At 31.1% G+C, this 12,651-nt stretch overlaps 1 protein-coding gene across 1 annotated transcript in view; it reads left to right on the top strand.

Annotated features, from left to right (window-relative positions):
* Positions 1 to 11,894, top strand: part of LOC106472470 (dipeptidyl peptidase 9-like) — a 42,081-nt gene extending 30,187 nt beyond the window's left edge. Inside the window, exons 17-20 of the mRNA XM_022401037.1 lie at positions 2,762 to 2,811; positions 6,607 to 6,749; positions 7,686 to 7,797; positions 9,739 to 11,894. Coding sequence (XP_022256745.1) covers positions 2,762 to 2,811; positions 6,607 to 6,749; positions 7,686 to 7,797; positions 9,739 to 9,831 — 398 coding nt within the window. The 3' untranslated portion in view covers positions 9,832 to 11,894. The remainder of the gene's footprint in view (positions 1 to 2,761; positions 2,812 to 6,606; positions 6,750 to 7,685; positions 7,798 to 9,738) is intronic.
* The last annotated feature ends 757 nt before the right edge of the window (positions 11,895 to 12,651 follow it).

Raw genomic sequence — 12,651 nt, forward strand, 5'->3', positions numbered from 1 at the left:
CTACCAATACAAGTAGGGTCAAATGCTACCAATACAAGTAGGGTCAAATGCTACCAATACAAGTAGGGTCAAATGCTACCAATATAAGTAGGGTCAAATGCTACCAATATAAGTAGAGTCAAATGCTACCAGTATAAGTAGGGTCAAATGCTACCAATATAAGTAGGGTCAAATGCTACCAATACAAGTAGGGTCAAATGCTACCAATATAAGTAGAGTCAAATGCTGCCAATATAAGTAGAGTCAAATGCTACTTTTTCTTTCTTTTTCTGTTCTGTTATCTGTACACTCAACCATATTATGTTTGAAGTTATTAATTCTTCACAGTTAACACAGTGTTGTACTTTCCTGTTTACAGCTGAGATAAACAATTCAATCAGATCACGTTTCAAGTTATTAATTCTTCTCAGTTAACACAGTGTTGTTATTTCCTGTTTATGGGTGGGTTAAATAACTTTTGGACTGTTTCAACAGCCACATGCCAGCTTTGTAATGTTTTTTGTATGGTACTATTGAAGGAATAGGTCAACTGACACAAATATGACATCCTGTTTATCCAATCTTCAGTCACCGCAGTTCCTAGCCACTGTTGTACAGTGGCAGATGTTTATAAATCTGTTGAATTTGAAGGGATATACAAAGAGATCATTCATTGTGTGTGTGTCATCAAAGTCATAGGGATGAGTTGAGGTGTGGCGTTTTGTAGTTAGGTTATGATATGGAATCAGGATGAACTGGTATGGACATGATGTTCAATGAGGATAACTTGTAGATTATCTAGGATGTACTAACTGGTATGGATATAATGTTCAATGAGGATAACTTGTATATTATCTAGGATGTACTAACTGGTATGGACATGATGTTCAATGAGGATAACTTGTAGATTATCTAGGATGTACTAACTGGTATGGGCATGATGTTCAATGAGGATAATTTATAGGTTATCTAGGATGTACTAACTGGTATGGACATGATGTTCAATGAGGATAACTTGTAGATTATCTAGGATGTACTAACTGGTATGGACATGATGTTCAATGAGGATAACTTGTAGATTATCTAGGATGTACTAACTGGTATGGACATGATGTTCAATGAGGATAATTTATAGATTATCTTGGATGTACTAACTGGTATGGACATGATGTTCAATGAGGATAATTTATAGATTATCTAGGATGTACCATGCTGTTCTAATCTGAAGAGGTAAGGATGAATGGCATGAACATGAGGTTTACTTGATGTTCAGTAATGATATTTTACAAGATAAATATAAGTTGTTAATTTAAAAAGGGAAATAGGGATCATCAAAAAAAGTACAGAAACAAGTTGAATCAAAATGCAAATATTATATTTTCAAGCCTACAAGCTTTAGTAAAACACCAGATTTTTTTCAACATCGGAAAGCGAAGGAGTTGAAGAAATTTTTAAGGTAGAAAAAACGAAGATGCTTGAATTAAACTTAAAACTACCCTATGACATACTCAATACTGCATTCATTACTATTGTCCAGGTTTCAATAAAATATTCGTAGCCATTTTTTCTGTAGTGGCTTGTAAAACTGTCATCAATAATAATAAGGCTGGAGACACTGTTATAAATATACACATTGTTTACTCTAATAAAATGAAGCATTTCTGACTAGTATAAAATGGAGAATTTCTTACTAGTATAATGGTGCGTAAATGGCTTTGAAGAGCTTATGTTGGAAGAGAAGAAGAACTTAGAAAATTTAGAGGGTGGAAATCTCAACTTTAAAAAATTAACTTAAAAATAGCCCTGACAACCTTTGCAGGAGTTTGTTTAGAAGTTGTGCTTAGATTTTGGCACAGTATACCTAGCCATTTTTACTGTATGCTTCAATGGCTTTAATGAGAAACTTGGCCAGTAGTGATGAAAAAATTGATAAAATCTCTACTTCTCTTTCAAGAATCAACATAAAAATAGTCCTATGACCTGTGTAGGAGTTTTTTAGTAGGTTTGCCTAAGTTTGATTAAAATATTCCTCGCCATTTTTTCTGTAGGCTTGTGAAACAAGAATAATATGAATAATAATAATAATATGAAGAACAAATAGATGAATTTTGTCTAACAATTGGAAAATCAACGTTTTTGCTATTATCAATATTTTAGCAGCCTCAGCCATTGAGATAGAATATCCTGAGTGTTGTTTTAAGAACAAATCAGTTTTTTAAGATGGTTTTTGCCTGTATGTTCTATTAGAAGTTTTGTGAAATTCCTGGGCAAACCCTATTATGAACCACTGTCATGGTTCATGATAGACTATTTGAACCTTATGACATTCTGTAGGATGTAGTTAATAAGAATGTGATTTCAAGTTAAGGATGAACTGGCATGAAAGTATAGTTCACTTAATGTTATTTGTTGACAGTTCTTGCCTTATCCAGATTTTGTTTTAAGAAATTTTTTAAGCATAGTGGTGTGCAATGAAGAACTATTAATTTTATATATAAATTTTAGAATATGTGTAGTTAAGTGATTTGAATTGTAAACTATGTAGAAACCCATTAGCATTTCATGGTACTTGTTTTTGGATCAGATATTTTATGTCCTTTCCAACTTCATATTGAACAGTAGCTGCTCTGGTTTCGTTTTTTTTTAGTGAACTTAGAATTATTAGCTTCAAAATATTCAAGAAATGTTTGTAAATAATATATGTCTTATTTATTTCTACTGAGCTTGAAGGCAAGATAATGTGTTGTTAAAGATGATATTCTAAGATATTTTCCTGTTCTAGGGGGCTATTTGTCACTCATGGCCTTAGCTCAGAGACCTGACATATTTAAGGTAAATATTGACTTTGTTACATAAATTTTCAGATTTTGCTGAACTGGACAGCTTGAATAATGAAGGGAAAACCATTTGGATTTTGAACAAGTAAAAACTGACCACTAGAATATTTAGAAGTTCACCATGTTAAAGGTTTGAAAGAATGGAGTAACTCGTCAAAGATCTGTTGCTGGGTGTGGCCTAGTTGTTAGAATCTGAGGGTTTATAGTTCGTATTGCATTGCCTCAAAACTACACTTTGGGAGAGAAAGATTGATGGTCAAATCCCAGCATCAAGACACACAGTTGTGTGTAGTGTGGCTAAAGCAACCTGTAGTACACAATATGTGTTAATAACAGGAGTGATAGTGTAGCAATTTTCCACTTTCTGTAGCTTGGACTGTGGTAATCCAAACTGATATATTTTCCATCGATGTGCTCCATTGGACCTTTAATTCACATACCAAATTTCAAGGCAATTCATTAAGAAATACATGAGATATAAAATCTCCAATTTTGATTGAAGTTTTTCCTTTTTTTTGCTTTATTTGATAGTAAAACATTCCTAACTTTTATGTATTTTTTTCAAATTTGCTACACTGATAGATCTTTACAACCTACAATTAGGTGGCTAATTTAGTCTAAATATATGTCACAAGTGCAAAGTTATTCAACAAAAACCACTAAAATTTGACAAAATATTTGTGGGTGCCTATGAAAAAAAGTCATGAACTATTGGTCTAAATATTTACTACAGCTTCACCTAAGAGTAAAAGTGGACTGTTTTTTGTCCTTTGGATAAAAGACGGCTGAGTTGGAGTACCAAAACTATAGGTTGAAAGCACGTGCAGATACATAAGTAGTGGTTAGGCCAAGTAAACTAGATTAGCAGTTTCTAGCTCAAGTTTTCAAAAGTATCATACGGGTGGACGGTTATTGTTGATTATTCATTGCCAACTTTTCAGCACAAACTTGCTAAATTTTATGAAATTCTCCTAATTAAAGAGCCTTTAGTGTCGTGTGATATTAGCTTAAGCAATTAGCATAGATAATGATGCTTGATATGGCTGTATTGTGTGCATACAGGTGATGACAAGAAACTCTTAATCTAGATTCCATGGTATTACTATAAAGAAAGTTATTAACACTGTTTTAAACCTATCTGCCTTGGGCATCATTTACTGTGCATGTCACAAGATTTTAGTGGCTTACATTCAAAATTTTATTAAACTACTTTTTTGTTTATGTTGTACCAATTAGTATGGCATAAAATCGTAGCTAATTATCCATATCTTAATAATATATATATGTTTATAAGGCAATATTTTAAAAAATCCCGAATTTCCCCTAGTGTGAGAAACATGACAAGTTTTCTGTAGGCATCCCATCTTCTCTATTTTATTCACCACCCCTCTAATAAACACGAAAGTCAACGTAAATTACTCACTATAATATCGTCATTGCTCAGACAAACCATACTTTTTACATCTTTCAATTTTGTTTGGTTACAGAGCCATCAAATAGAAAATCAGACCCTTCTTGCCACACCTAACTGTCACATCCTCTCTTTCAGGATTTGTTAATAGTTCTCTCTTACATTTAATTCTATGTTATCTATAACCAATAGAAAGCCAAGGTTTTCATCTATCAAATGATGTATTATATTAAATTTTGTTCTGAACAGAGAATAGTCATTTTCTCTTTTACTACGAGCTTTGTTTTCACGGAAAAGTTAACGACTAGCTTGGATGAATTTGTAACGGCTCTTGTCGCATAGTTAGAAAGGAGGAATAATTGTGATAGTTAGAGGAAATTGTCTGCTTTTGGCAGGTTATTATTCTATGTTCTTTGGTGCATTATTTAATTAGATTATTTTGTGCATTACAACTATTAGTATTATAAAAAAGTAGGGTTAAGTGTCATCGACAGTCGACAGCAAAAAAAAAGAAGACAGTGTAAGTACTTTATTTCTTGTTTTTTTATGTTTATTCTTTATTTATTATTATAAAAATAACTAAAATGTAAAAATAGGGATCTCCTTAGGTTAGTTAAGTTTATATTAGGTAAAATAAATAATAATAACAATATAATAAAATATTTCACTTGGCAAGGAGCAGCTCATTCTCCAAGTGATTTACAACTTATGGCACGAATAGTAGTTAGACATGGTTCAAAGTGCAATGAAACAATAAAATTTAATTATAAATAGATGTATACTGTTACTAGTTTAAAGCTACTTAGAATAAACGAATGTAGTTTCATGTTACATTTGAAGTCAATCTAGAAAGAAAAAGAGGGTAATTTATATATATATTTTTTTGGTATTTATGAGGTCGGTCAACTTAACCAACATTGTATAGAGTTAGGGTAGAGAAAATAACAGATAAGATCTAAAGTTTTACCGAAAACAAACATTTGAAGTGTATTTAGGAGGTTTTAGAGACTGCACAAATGAAATTTGAGATTTTTGAGATGAAGAAAAGTATTTCTAATCTTAACAGAAAATCACTTTGCACACAGACTATCAAAACAAATACTCATTATATTCACGGACAAATCTTTTGTTAGTGTATTAAAAATACTTCACTAAAAATATTATTTTTTATATGTGAATGACATATAATGTTAACTGAAAGACTGCCAAATTTCATGAAGATATACACACACTATATTAAAAGTTAATAGTGTCAAATCTATAAAGACTTCGAATGAGTACAAAGAGGTCACATGGTTGGTCAAATTGACAGAGCCCGTATTAAGAGTTATAGAGGAAAAACTACTACCATATATTTTAAAGAATCTGGTTGGTTCTGTAGAGTAAAGGTCTGTTCTGAATGATGAGGTTACAATCCTAAAGCTAATGTTGGTTACTATCGAGTGTCACTTTCTTACTTGCTCTGGTTTGTTGTTGTGTAATGACTAAAAGTCATGATATCTAAAAACAACCACCATCATGCCCAAAGTTGAACAAAAATGCAGCCTGGGTAACTAATGAATGAATATTTTAATTTTAAAATTTTTAATTTCATTCCTTTAAGTTGCATGCTCAATCCTTTTTTTTGGCTGCACCTTTGTTTCACACCTAAAGTGTTTTTGATTAGATTTGGTCATACGAGAGTAGCCCAAGAACAGACAGTGAATGATGTTGACCAGCTGCCTTCCTTCTTATTTGTCAGTTCAGAATTAGTGATGATTATATACAGATAAATTATGTGTAGCTTTGCACCAAAATTCTAAACAAATAAATGATACAAAGATCCTTAGATTTAAAACAGGTCATTCAAGGTTACAGTATGTGTAAAGATGCTTCTTTTGGGTTTTGGTTTTGTTATTTTCTTTTTTACGTTCACTGGGGGAAAACATGGTTGGTGTTTAATTCAGAAATACCAAATATTAATAAAAGTACTTTCTTTTTGGGTGACTGTTTGATATAACTCGGAACTCTTGAAAATTTAGGAAGATATTGGAATATTTTAAGATGCATTGTTTTAGGATCAGTTTTGAGTGAGCATTTTTAGACTGATTTGGAGATATGAATTATTTTGATTTTGTCACGTAGCTAAAATGTGTAAATGTTAAAGCCTACAGAACTTAAAAATGTCATTTATATACAAACGTCCAGTTCATGTGACTAAATGAAGAAAAACAGACTAATTTTGAATGAAATTAAGCTGGCTATATAATGTTGTTGTAATTATAGTCACACATTGAAAATTACCGCACTGTATTACTATATCCAGTGAACACAACTTAATATGCTTTATTTTATTGGAAAATAATGTGATTGTTGTTGTTTTTTTTCTATGACTTGAAGATAGCTATTGCTGGAGCACCAGTAACCTCATGGAGGTTATATGATACAGGTTATACTGAAAGATATATGGATACACCAGAAAATAATCTGAAAGGTTACTCGGAGGGGTCAGTTATGTCTTATGTGGACCAGTTTCCAAATGAGTGAGTATTTCTACTTGACCACCATCCTTCACCACAATTACTTCAGGATACTGCCAGAACACTTTAGAATGTTGACTGAAAAATATTTTCATCAGTGAATAAAAATTTACAATAAAACCATTAACTGTTCACAGCTCATTAGCACATTTTTAGATGATGAACAAGTAAAACCTTTATTTATTAGTAGATGTTTTAAGGCTAACAATTATGAACAAGTAAAACCTTTATTTATTAGTAGATGTTTTAAGGCTAACAATTATGAACAAGTAAAACCTTTATTTATTAGTAGATGTTTTATGGCTAGCAATGATGAACACGTAAAACCTTTATTTATTAGTAGATGTTTTAAGGCTAGCAATGATGAACAAGTAAAACCTTTATTTATTAGTAAATGTTTTAAGGCTAGCAATGATGAACATGTAAAACCTTTATTTATTAGTAGATGTTTTAAGGCTAGCAATGATGAAGAAGTAAAACTTTTTATTTATTAGTAGATGTTTTAAGGCTAACATGATGAACAAGTAAAACCTTTATTTATTAGTAGATGTTTTAAGATTAACAATGATGAACAAGTAAAACCTTTATTTATTAGTAAATGTTTTAAAATTTAATGATGATGAATAATTAAAATCTAACTATTCATTAGGAGTTATTTTAAATATAACATTGATATATGACAAGTAGTTCATAAGTAAATATTTTAAGTGTGATGATGAATGAAAAGTAACATTTTTAATTATGAATGACAAGTAAGATGTTACCAAAGAGATTTTCATACTTCTCTCAGAAAAGAATGATGAGTATTTTTAACTGTTCACTAGTTTCTGAAAATAAATACCTTTCTGTGTTATTAAATGTTACTTAAATATATATAGTTTCATTTTCATATTTAGTAAGAGTAACTTCAGAACTAGCAAGCATCTTTTTTATTTCCAGAGAAAACCATTTACTTATAATTCATGGTCTCATGGATGAAAACGTTCACTTTGCTCACACTACCCAGCTTGTTAGTGCTCTTGTAAAAGCAGGAAAACCTTATCATTTACAGGTGAGTTATGAAACAGGTGACTTTATGTAAGTTACCTAGTTCATTCGTCATCTGTAATCTACTGTTATTCATAAGTTAGTGGGTTCTTTAATGTACAATGAGCTACAGTGAATGGTGGGTTAACTAGTTTTACTTACATCATTCTACAGTTTGTAGTGGGTTAACTAGTGTGTTTATATGCATCATTCTACAGTTTGTAGTGGGTTAACTAGTGTGTTTATATACATCATTCTACAGTTTGTGGTGGGTTAATTGTTTATAGAAAAAATTCTACAGTTTGTGGTGAGTTAACTAGTGTGCTTATATACATCATTCTACAATTTGTTGTGGGTTAACTAGTATGTTTATATACATTATTCTACAGTTTGTAGTGGGTTAACTAGTGTGTTTATATACATCATTCTACAATTTGTAGTGGGTTAACTAGTGTGTTTATGTACATCATTCTACAATTTGTAGTGGGTTAACTAGTGTGCTTATATACATCATTCTACAATTTGTAGTGGGTTAACTAGTGTGTTTATGTACATCATTCTACAATTTGTAGTGGGTTAACTAGTGTGCTTATATACATCATTCTACAGTCTGTGGTGGGTTAACTAGTGTGTTTATATACATCATTCTACAATTTGTAGTGGGTTAACTAGTGTGTTTATATACATCATTCTACAATTTGTAGTGGGTTAACTAGTGTGTTTATGTACATCATTCTACAATTTGTGGTGGGTTAACTAGTGTGCTTATATACATCATTCTACAGTCTGTGGTGGGTTAACTAGTGTGTTTATATACATCATTCTACAGTTTGTGGTGAGTTAATTGCTTATAGAAAACATCCTACAGTCCATGGTGGGTTAACTAGTTGTTTATATTCATCATTCTACAGTTTGTAGTGGGTTAACTAGTGTGTTTATATACATCATTCTACAGTTTGTGGTGGGTTAATTGTTTATAGAAAACATTCTTCTATAGTTAATTATAAGTTCAAGTAGTTTGAAATAACTGAACTTATTTTGTTTTTAATTTTCCTTAAAATAGAGAGATATTATAATTAATATAAGCTACTTTTTGATATGGCCTAACAAATTCACTTGACTTTTTCAGCGTTAGAATTAGTGTGAGCTGCCTGAAGTGGTTCATCTATGTTGAGAATTATTTTTGGTATTAGTGATTTGACTCAAATAGTTTTAGAATTACTGTCTTTATGTATGGAGTGACTCAATTAGTTTAGAATTACTGTCTTTATGTGTGGAGTGACTCAATTAGTTTTAGAATTACTGTCTTTGTGTATGAATCTACTTAACCAATCATGAAATAATTTTTAAGTGTATGAAGTGGCTAATGTGTAATGAATGTGTTAAGATGTTTGTAGTTATCAGTAGTGGTTACTATGTGTGTTGAATGTGTTAAGATGTTTGTTGTTATCAGCAGTGGTTACTATGTGTGTTGAATGTGTTAAGATGTTTGTAGGTACCAGTGGTAGTTACTATCTGTGTTGAATGTGTTAAGGTGTTTGTAGTTATCAGCAGTGGTTACTATGTGTGTTTAATGTGTTAAGATGTTTGTAGGTACCAGTGGTAGTTACTATCTGTGTTGAGATATTTGTAGTTATCAGCAGTGGTTACTATGTGTGTTTAATGTGTTAAGATGTTTGTAGGTACCAGCGGTAGTTACTATCTGTGTTTAATGTGTTAAGGTGTTTGTAGGTACCAGCGGTAGTTACTATCTGTGTTGAGATATTTGTAGGTACCAGCGGTAGTTAATATCTGTGTTGAATGTGTTGAGATATTTGTAGTTATCAGCAGTGGTTACTATCTGTGTTAAGATATTTGTAGGTACCAGCAGTGATTACCCAAACAAGTGTAACCTGTAGCTTTGATTACTTGCGTCAGGCGTTGGATTCTTAAAGAAAATGTTTCTAGTTTGTTACTCTTTTTCCAGGTTTATCCTACAGAGAGACACAGTCTGCGACATCTAGATGCTAGTGAACACTACGAGACAAACTTACTCAGCTTCCTACAGCAGTATTTATGATTTTCAGCTTAAGACACTTAGCTTTGTTCCCAGTGTGTAGTCACTGCAACAAGTTTGCAAATTGGGTAAATTCAACAAAAAGACCCGAGTGTTGAGATTACAGTGTACGGGGCTAATTGGTTGTGCAGGAAGAACAAAATATTGCTAAAATAAACTTTGTTTTTAGTTGTTCTTCCTTAATGCTGGTATATTCTCATTTTGTATTTAAATACAAAATGAACTTTTACTGTAAAAAAAATCAGTTTTAAGGAAGACAAGTCCTAGAATTCTCTGTTGAAGCCTCACCTGAGCTACCGTCACGATTCTTGTTTTGATTATGGAAACCTTGTTTGTACATATGCTTGATAATTCAAAACATTTTATAGCGATTAGTTTGAAATGAATAGATCTGTAGGTTTATTACAGTTTGCTTTTCTATTGGTGTTAGCATACAATGATGTTGTCTCTCAAGAATAAAGTATTTTATCATTCTGGAATAATTTTATTTTATCAGAAACTTATGATCTTTGTTCAACTAATATTTATAATTATTTCAAAAGTAAATGTATAACAGCTGTTATTAAAATATACAAGCTAGGTGTGATTACATTAGTAACTGTGTAGTCTTCCTGAACTGAAACATATTTTAATTAAAAGAGGTTTTCATGAAAACTTAGTTTTCTTTTGTAAACTTGATTTTTGTTGGTTTTTTTTTATGTAAAGGTAGCTTAACAATAGGACTGTAAAATGCCTACATTGAAAGTGTGTAATTTTAATAATGACATCTTGCTTTCCACTACAAAGAGTTTCTTAACCATCTTCTCCTCCAGGACTTAATTTTATATATAATATTAAAAAATGTAATTTGTTTAAACTGCTCCTTGTTGCTTCTCAATAGTCTAGTGTCATTAGGCATTGATGTTTATCCTGTAGATATTGTACTGAAACTAACTGGAATTTCTGTTAAACTTGAACAGAAGAAAATTCCTGTTACTAAGGGATTATAAACCAAAAGCAGAAGAACACAAACATAACCTTAAGAGAAACAAAACCTGACACATAGCCTAAATTGGAAGAAGACATTTATAACATAGTCAGAAGTGGAGAAAATATCTGAAACACTGCCTGAAGTATAAAAAAATAATGTGAAAGAGAATGAGTGTAAATTATCTGAAGGTAGTGTTCAGATTGTTGTTTATTGAAGTTTTTATTTCTTATAAGAGTAACATAACTTTCCCAAGCAAGGTATGGTATCATAGAAATGTCCATTGTAATGAAACTTTATATGTTTTTATTGATATTTCTCGAATGCTGCTTAAAAACCTCGTGTATTTTGTGATCCTTTTATAGGCTTACGAGAGATAATTTTGACATTTTATTATGAAGTCTTTGTAATACACTTGACACTTGAATAAAGCAGTGTGACAGCAAGTTTGCTAGAAGGGGTGTTTTCTCATTTGTTCCAGGACTACTAAGATGTATGTCGTAAACGTTTTCTGTATTTAGTTTTGATTTTTATTGGGCTTGATCAAAGTTTTATGATGTATTTTTCCATCTTTTCTTACTGCAGATTAAAATTATTAATGAGTTGGAAAGTAGTTTCTACAAAACATTAGAAATGTGTTTTAATCCCATTAGATAACAGTTGAATGTGGTGTGTTTTTTTGTCCCACCAAGTATTTCTAGAAAGAAAATCATGATGAGAAACTTAACCAGGAAGGGTGTTTTCTACAATTTAGCTTGAGACAAGTATGCTTATCTTGATATGTTTATGATATAAAACTGATTAGTACAGCAGGAAGTTGAACATTACTGTAACCACTACTGATCATGTGTACAGTAGACATTCATCTCAATTAACTGTAATGAAACATGTAAACTTGAGTATGCTCAGCTAGTCTCTTTGTGCAGCCTTGTTTGTGAATATTTCAGGACAGACCCAAGTGCCAATATTTGTCTTATTTTATAGTGTAAACATTTCGTTTTGTGACTATTGGCTTGGAACTGATTCTAAGTTGGATGTAACTTATAGCAAAAGATTTTTGTTCAAATAAAATCAGTTTAATGCCTAATATATAGCTTTATTCATATCTGTAGAAGTTCTGGTTTTATTGTTTGTAAGATTTTCTAATTTAGTTAAAAAAACAAAACTGGAATCTTAACAAAGGAAACCTCCAGTGTCATACATTATAAATTAAGTTCTTAATCTTCTGTGGATAATAAACATCACATATTATTTATATCTTGGTAACAGTTTATAAATTATTCGTTAATCTCATATTTGCAAACAGTAATTAATTATATGTTCAAGTAAGTTTCCATTGTATGTATGAGAAATTTGTATAGTACAAGGACAAGTTGGTGTCCTTAGAAATGAGAAAAAATATGAACTACTCAAAAGTTATTTACACGCATATCATTGCATCAATAAAGGAAACCCTAAAAAGGTCATCTACCAAAACATGCAAGTTATTAACTGATGTAAATTATTGAAAACTTGCCCGAAGATAGGGTATCTACATTCATGTTATTACAAAGATATAAATTATTGTAAACAGAAAATAAGCCCTAAGATAGGGTATCTACATTCAAGTCATTACAAAGATATAAATTATTGTAAACAGAAAATAAGCCCGAAGATAGGGTATCTACATTCATGTTATTACAAAGATATAAATTGTTGTAAACAGAAAGTAAGCCTGAAGATAAGGTACCTACATTCATGTTATTACAAATATATAAGTTATTGTAAACAGAAAATAAGCCCTAAGATAGGGTATCTACACTCAAGTCATTACAAAGATATACATTATTGTAAACAGAACATTAGCCACATTCAAA

The sequence above is a fragment of the Limulus polyphemus genome, unplaced genomic scaffold (assembly GCF_000517525.1).
Source record: "Limulus polyphemus unplaced genomic scaffold, Limulus_polyphemus-2.1.2 Scaffold5356, whole genome shotgun sequence".
In the NCBI taxonomy this organism is placed as follows: Eukaryota; Metazoa; Arthropoda; class Merostomata; order Xiphosura; family Limulidae; genus Limulus; species Limulus polyphemus.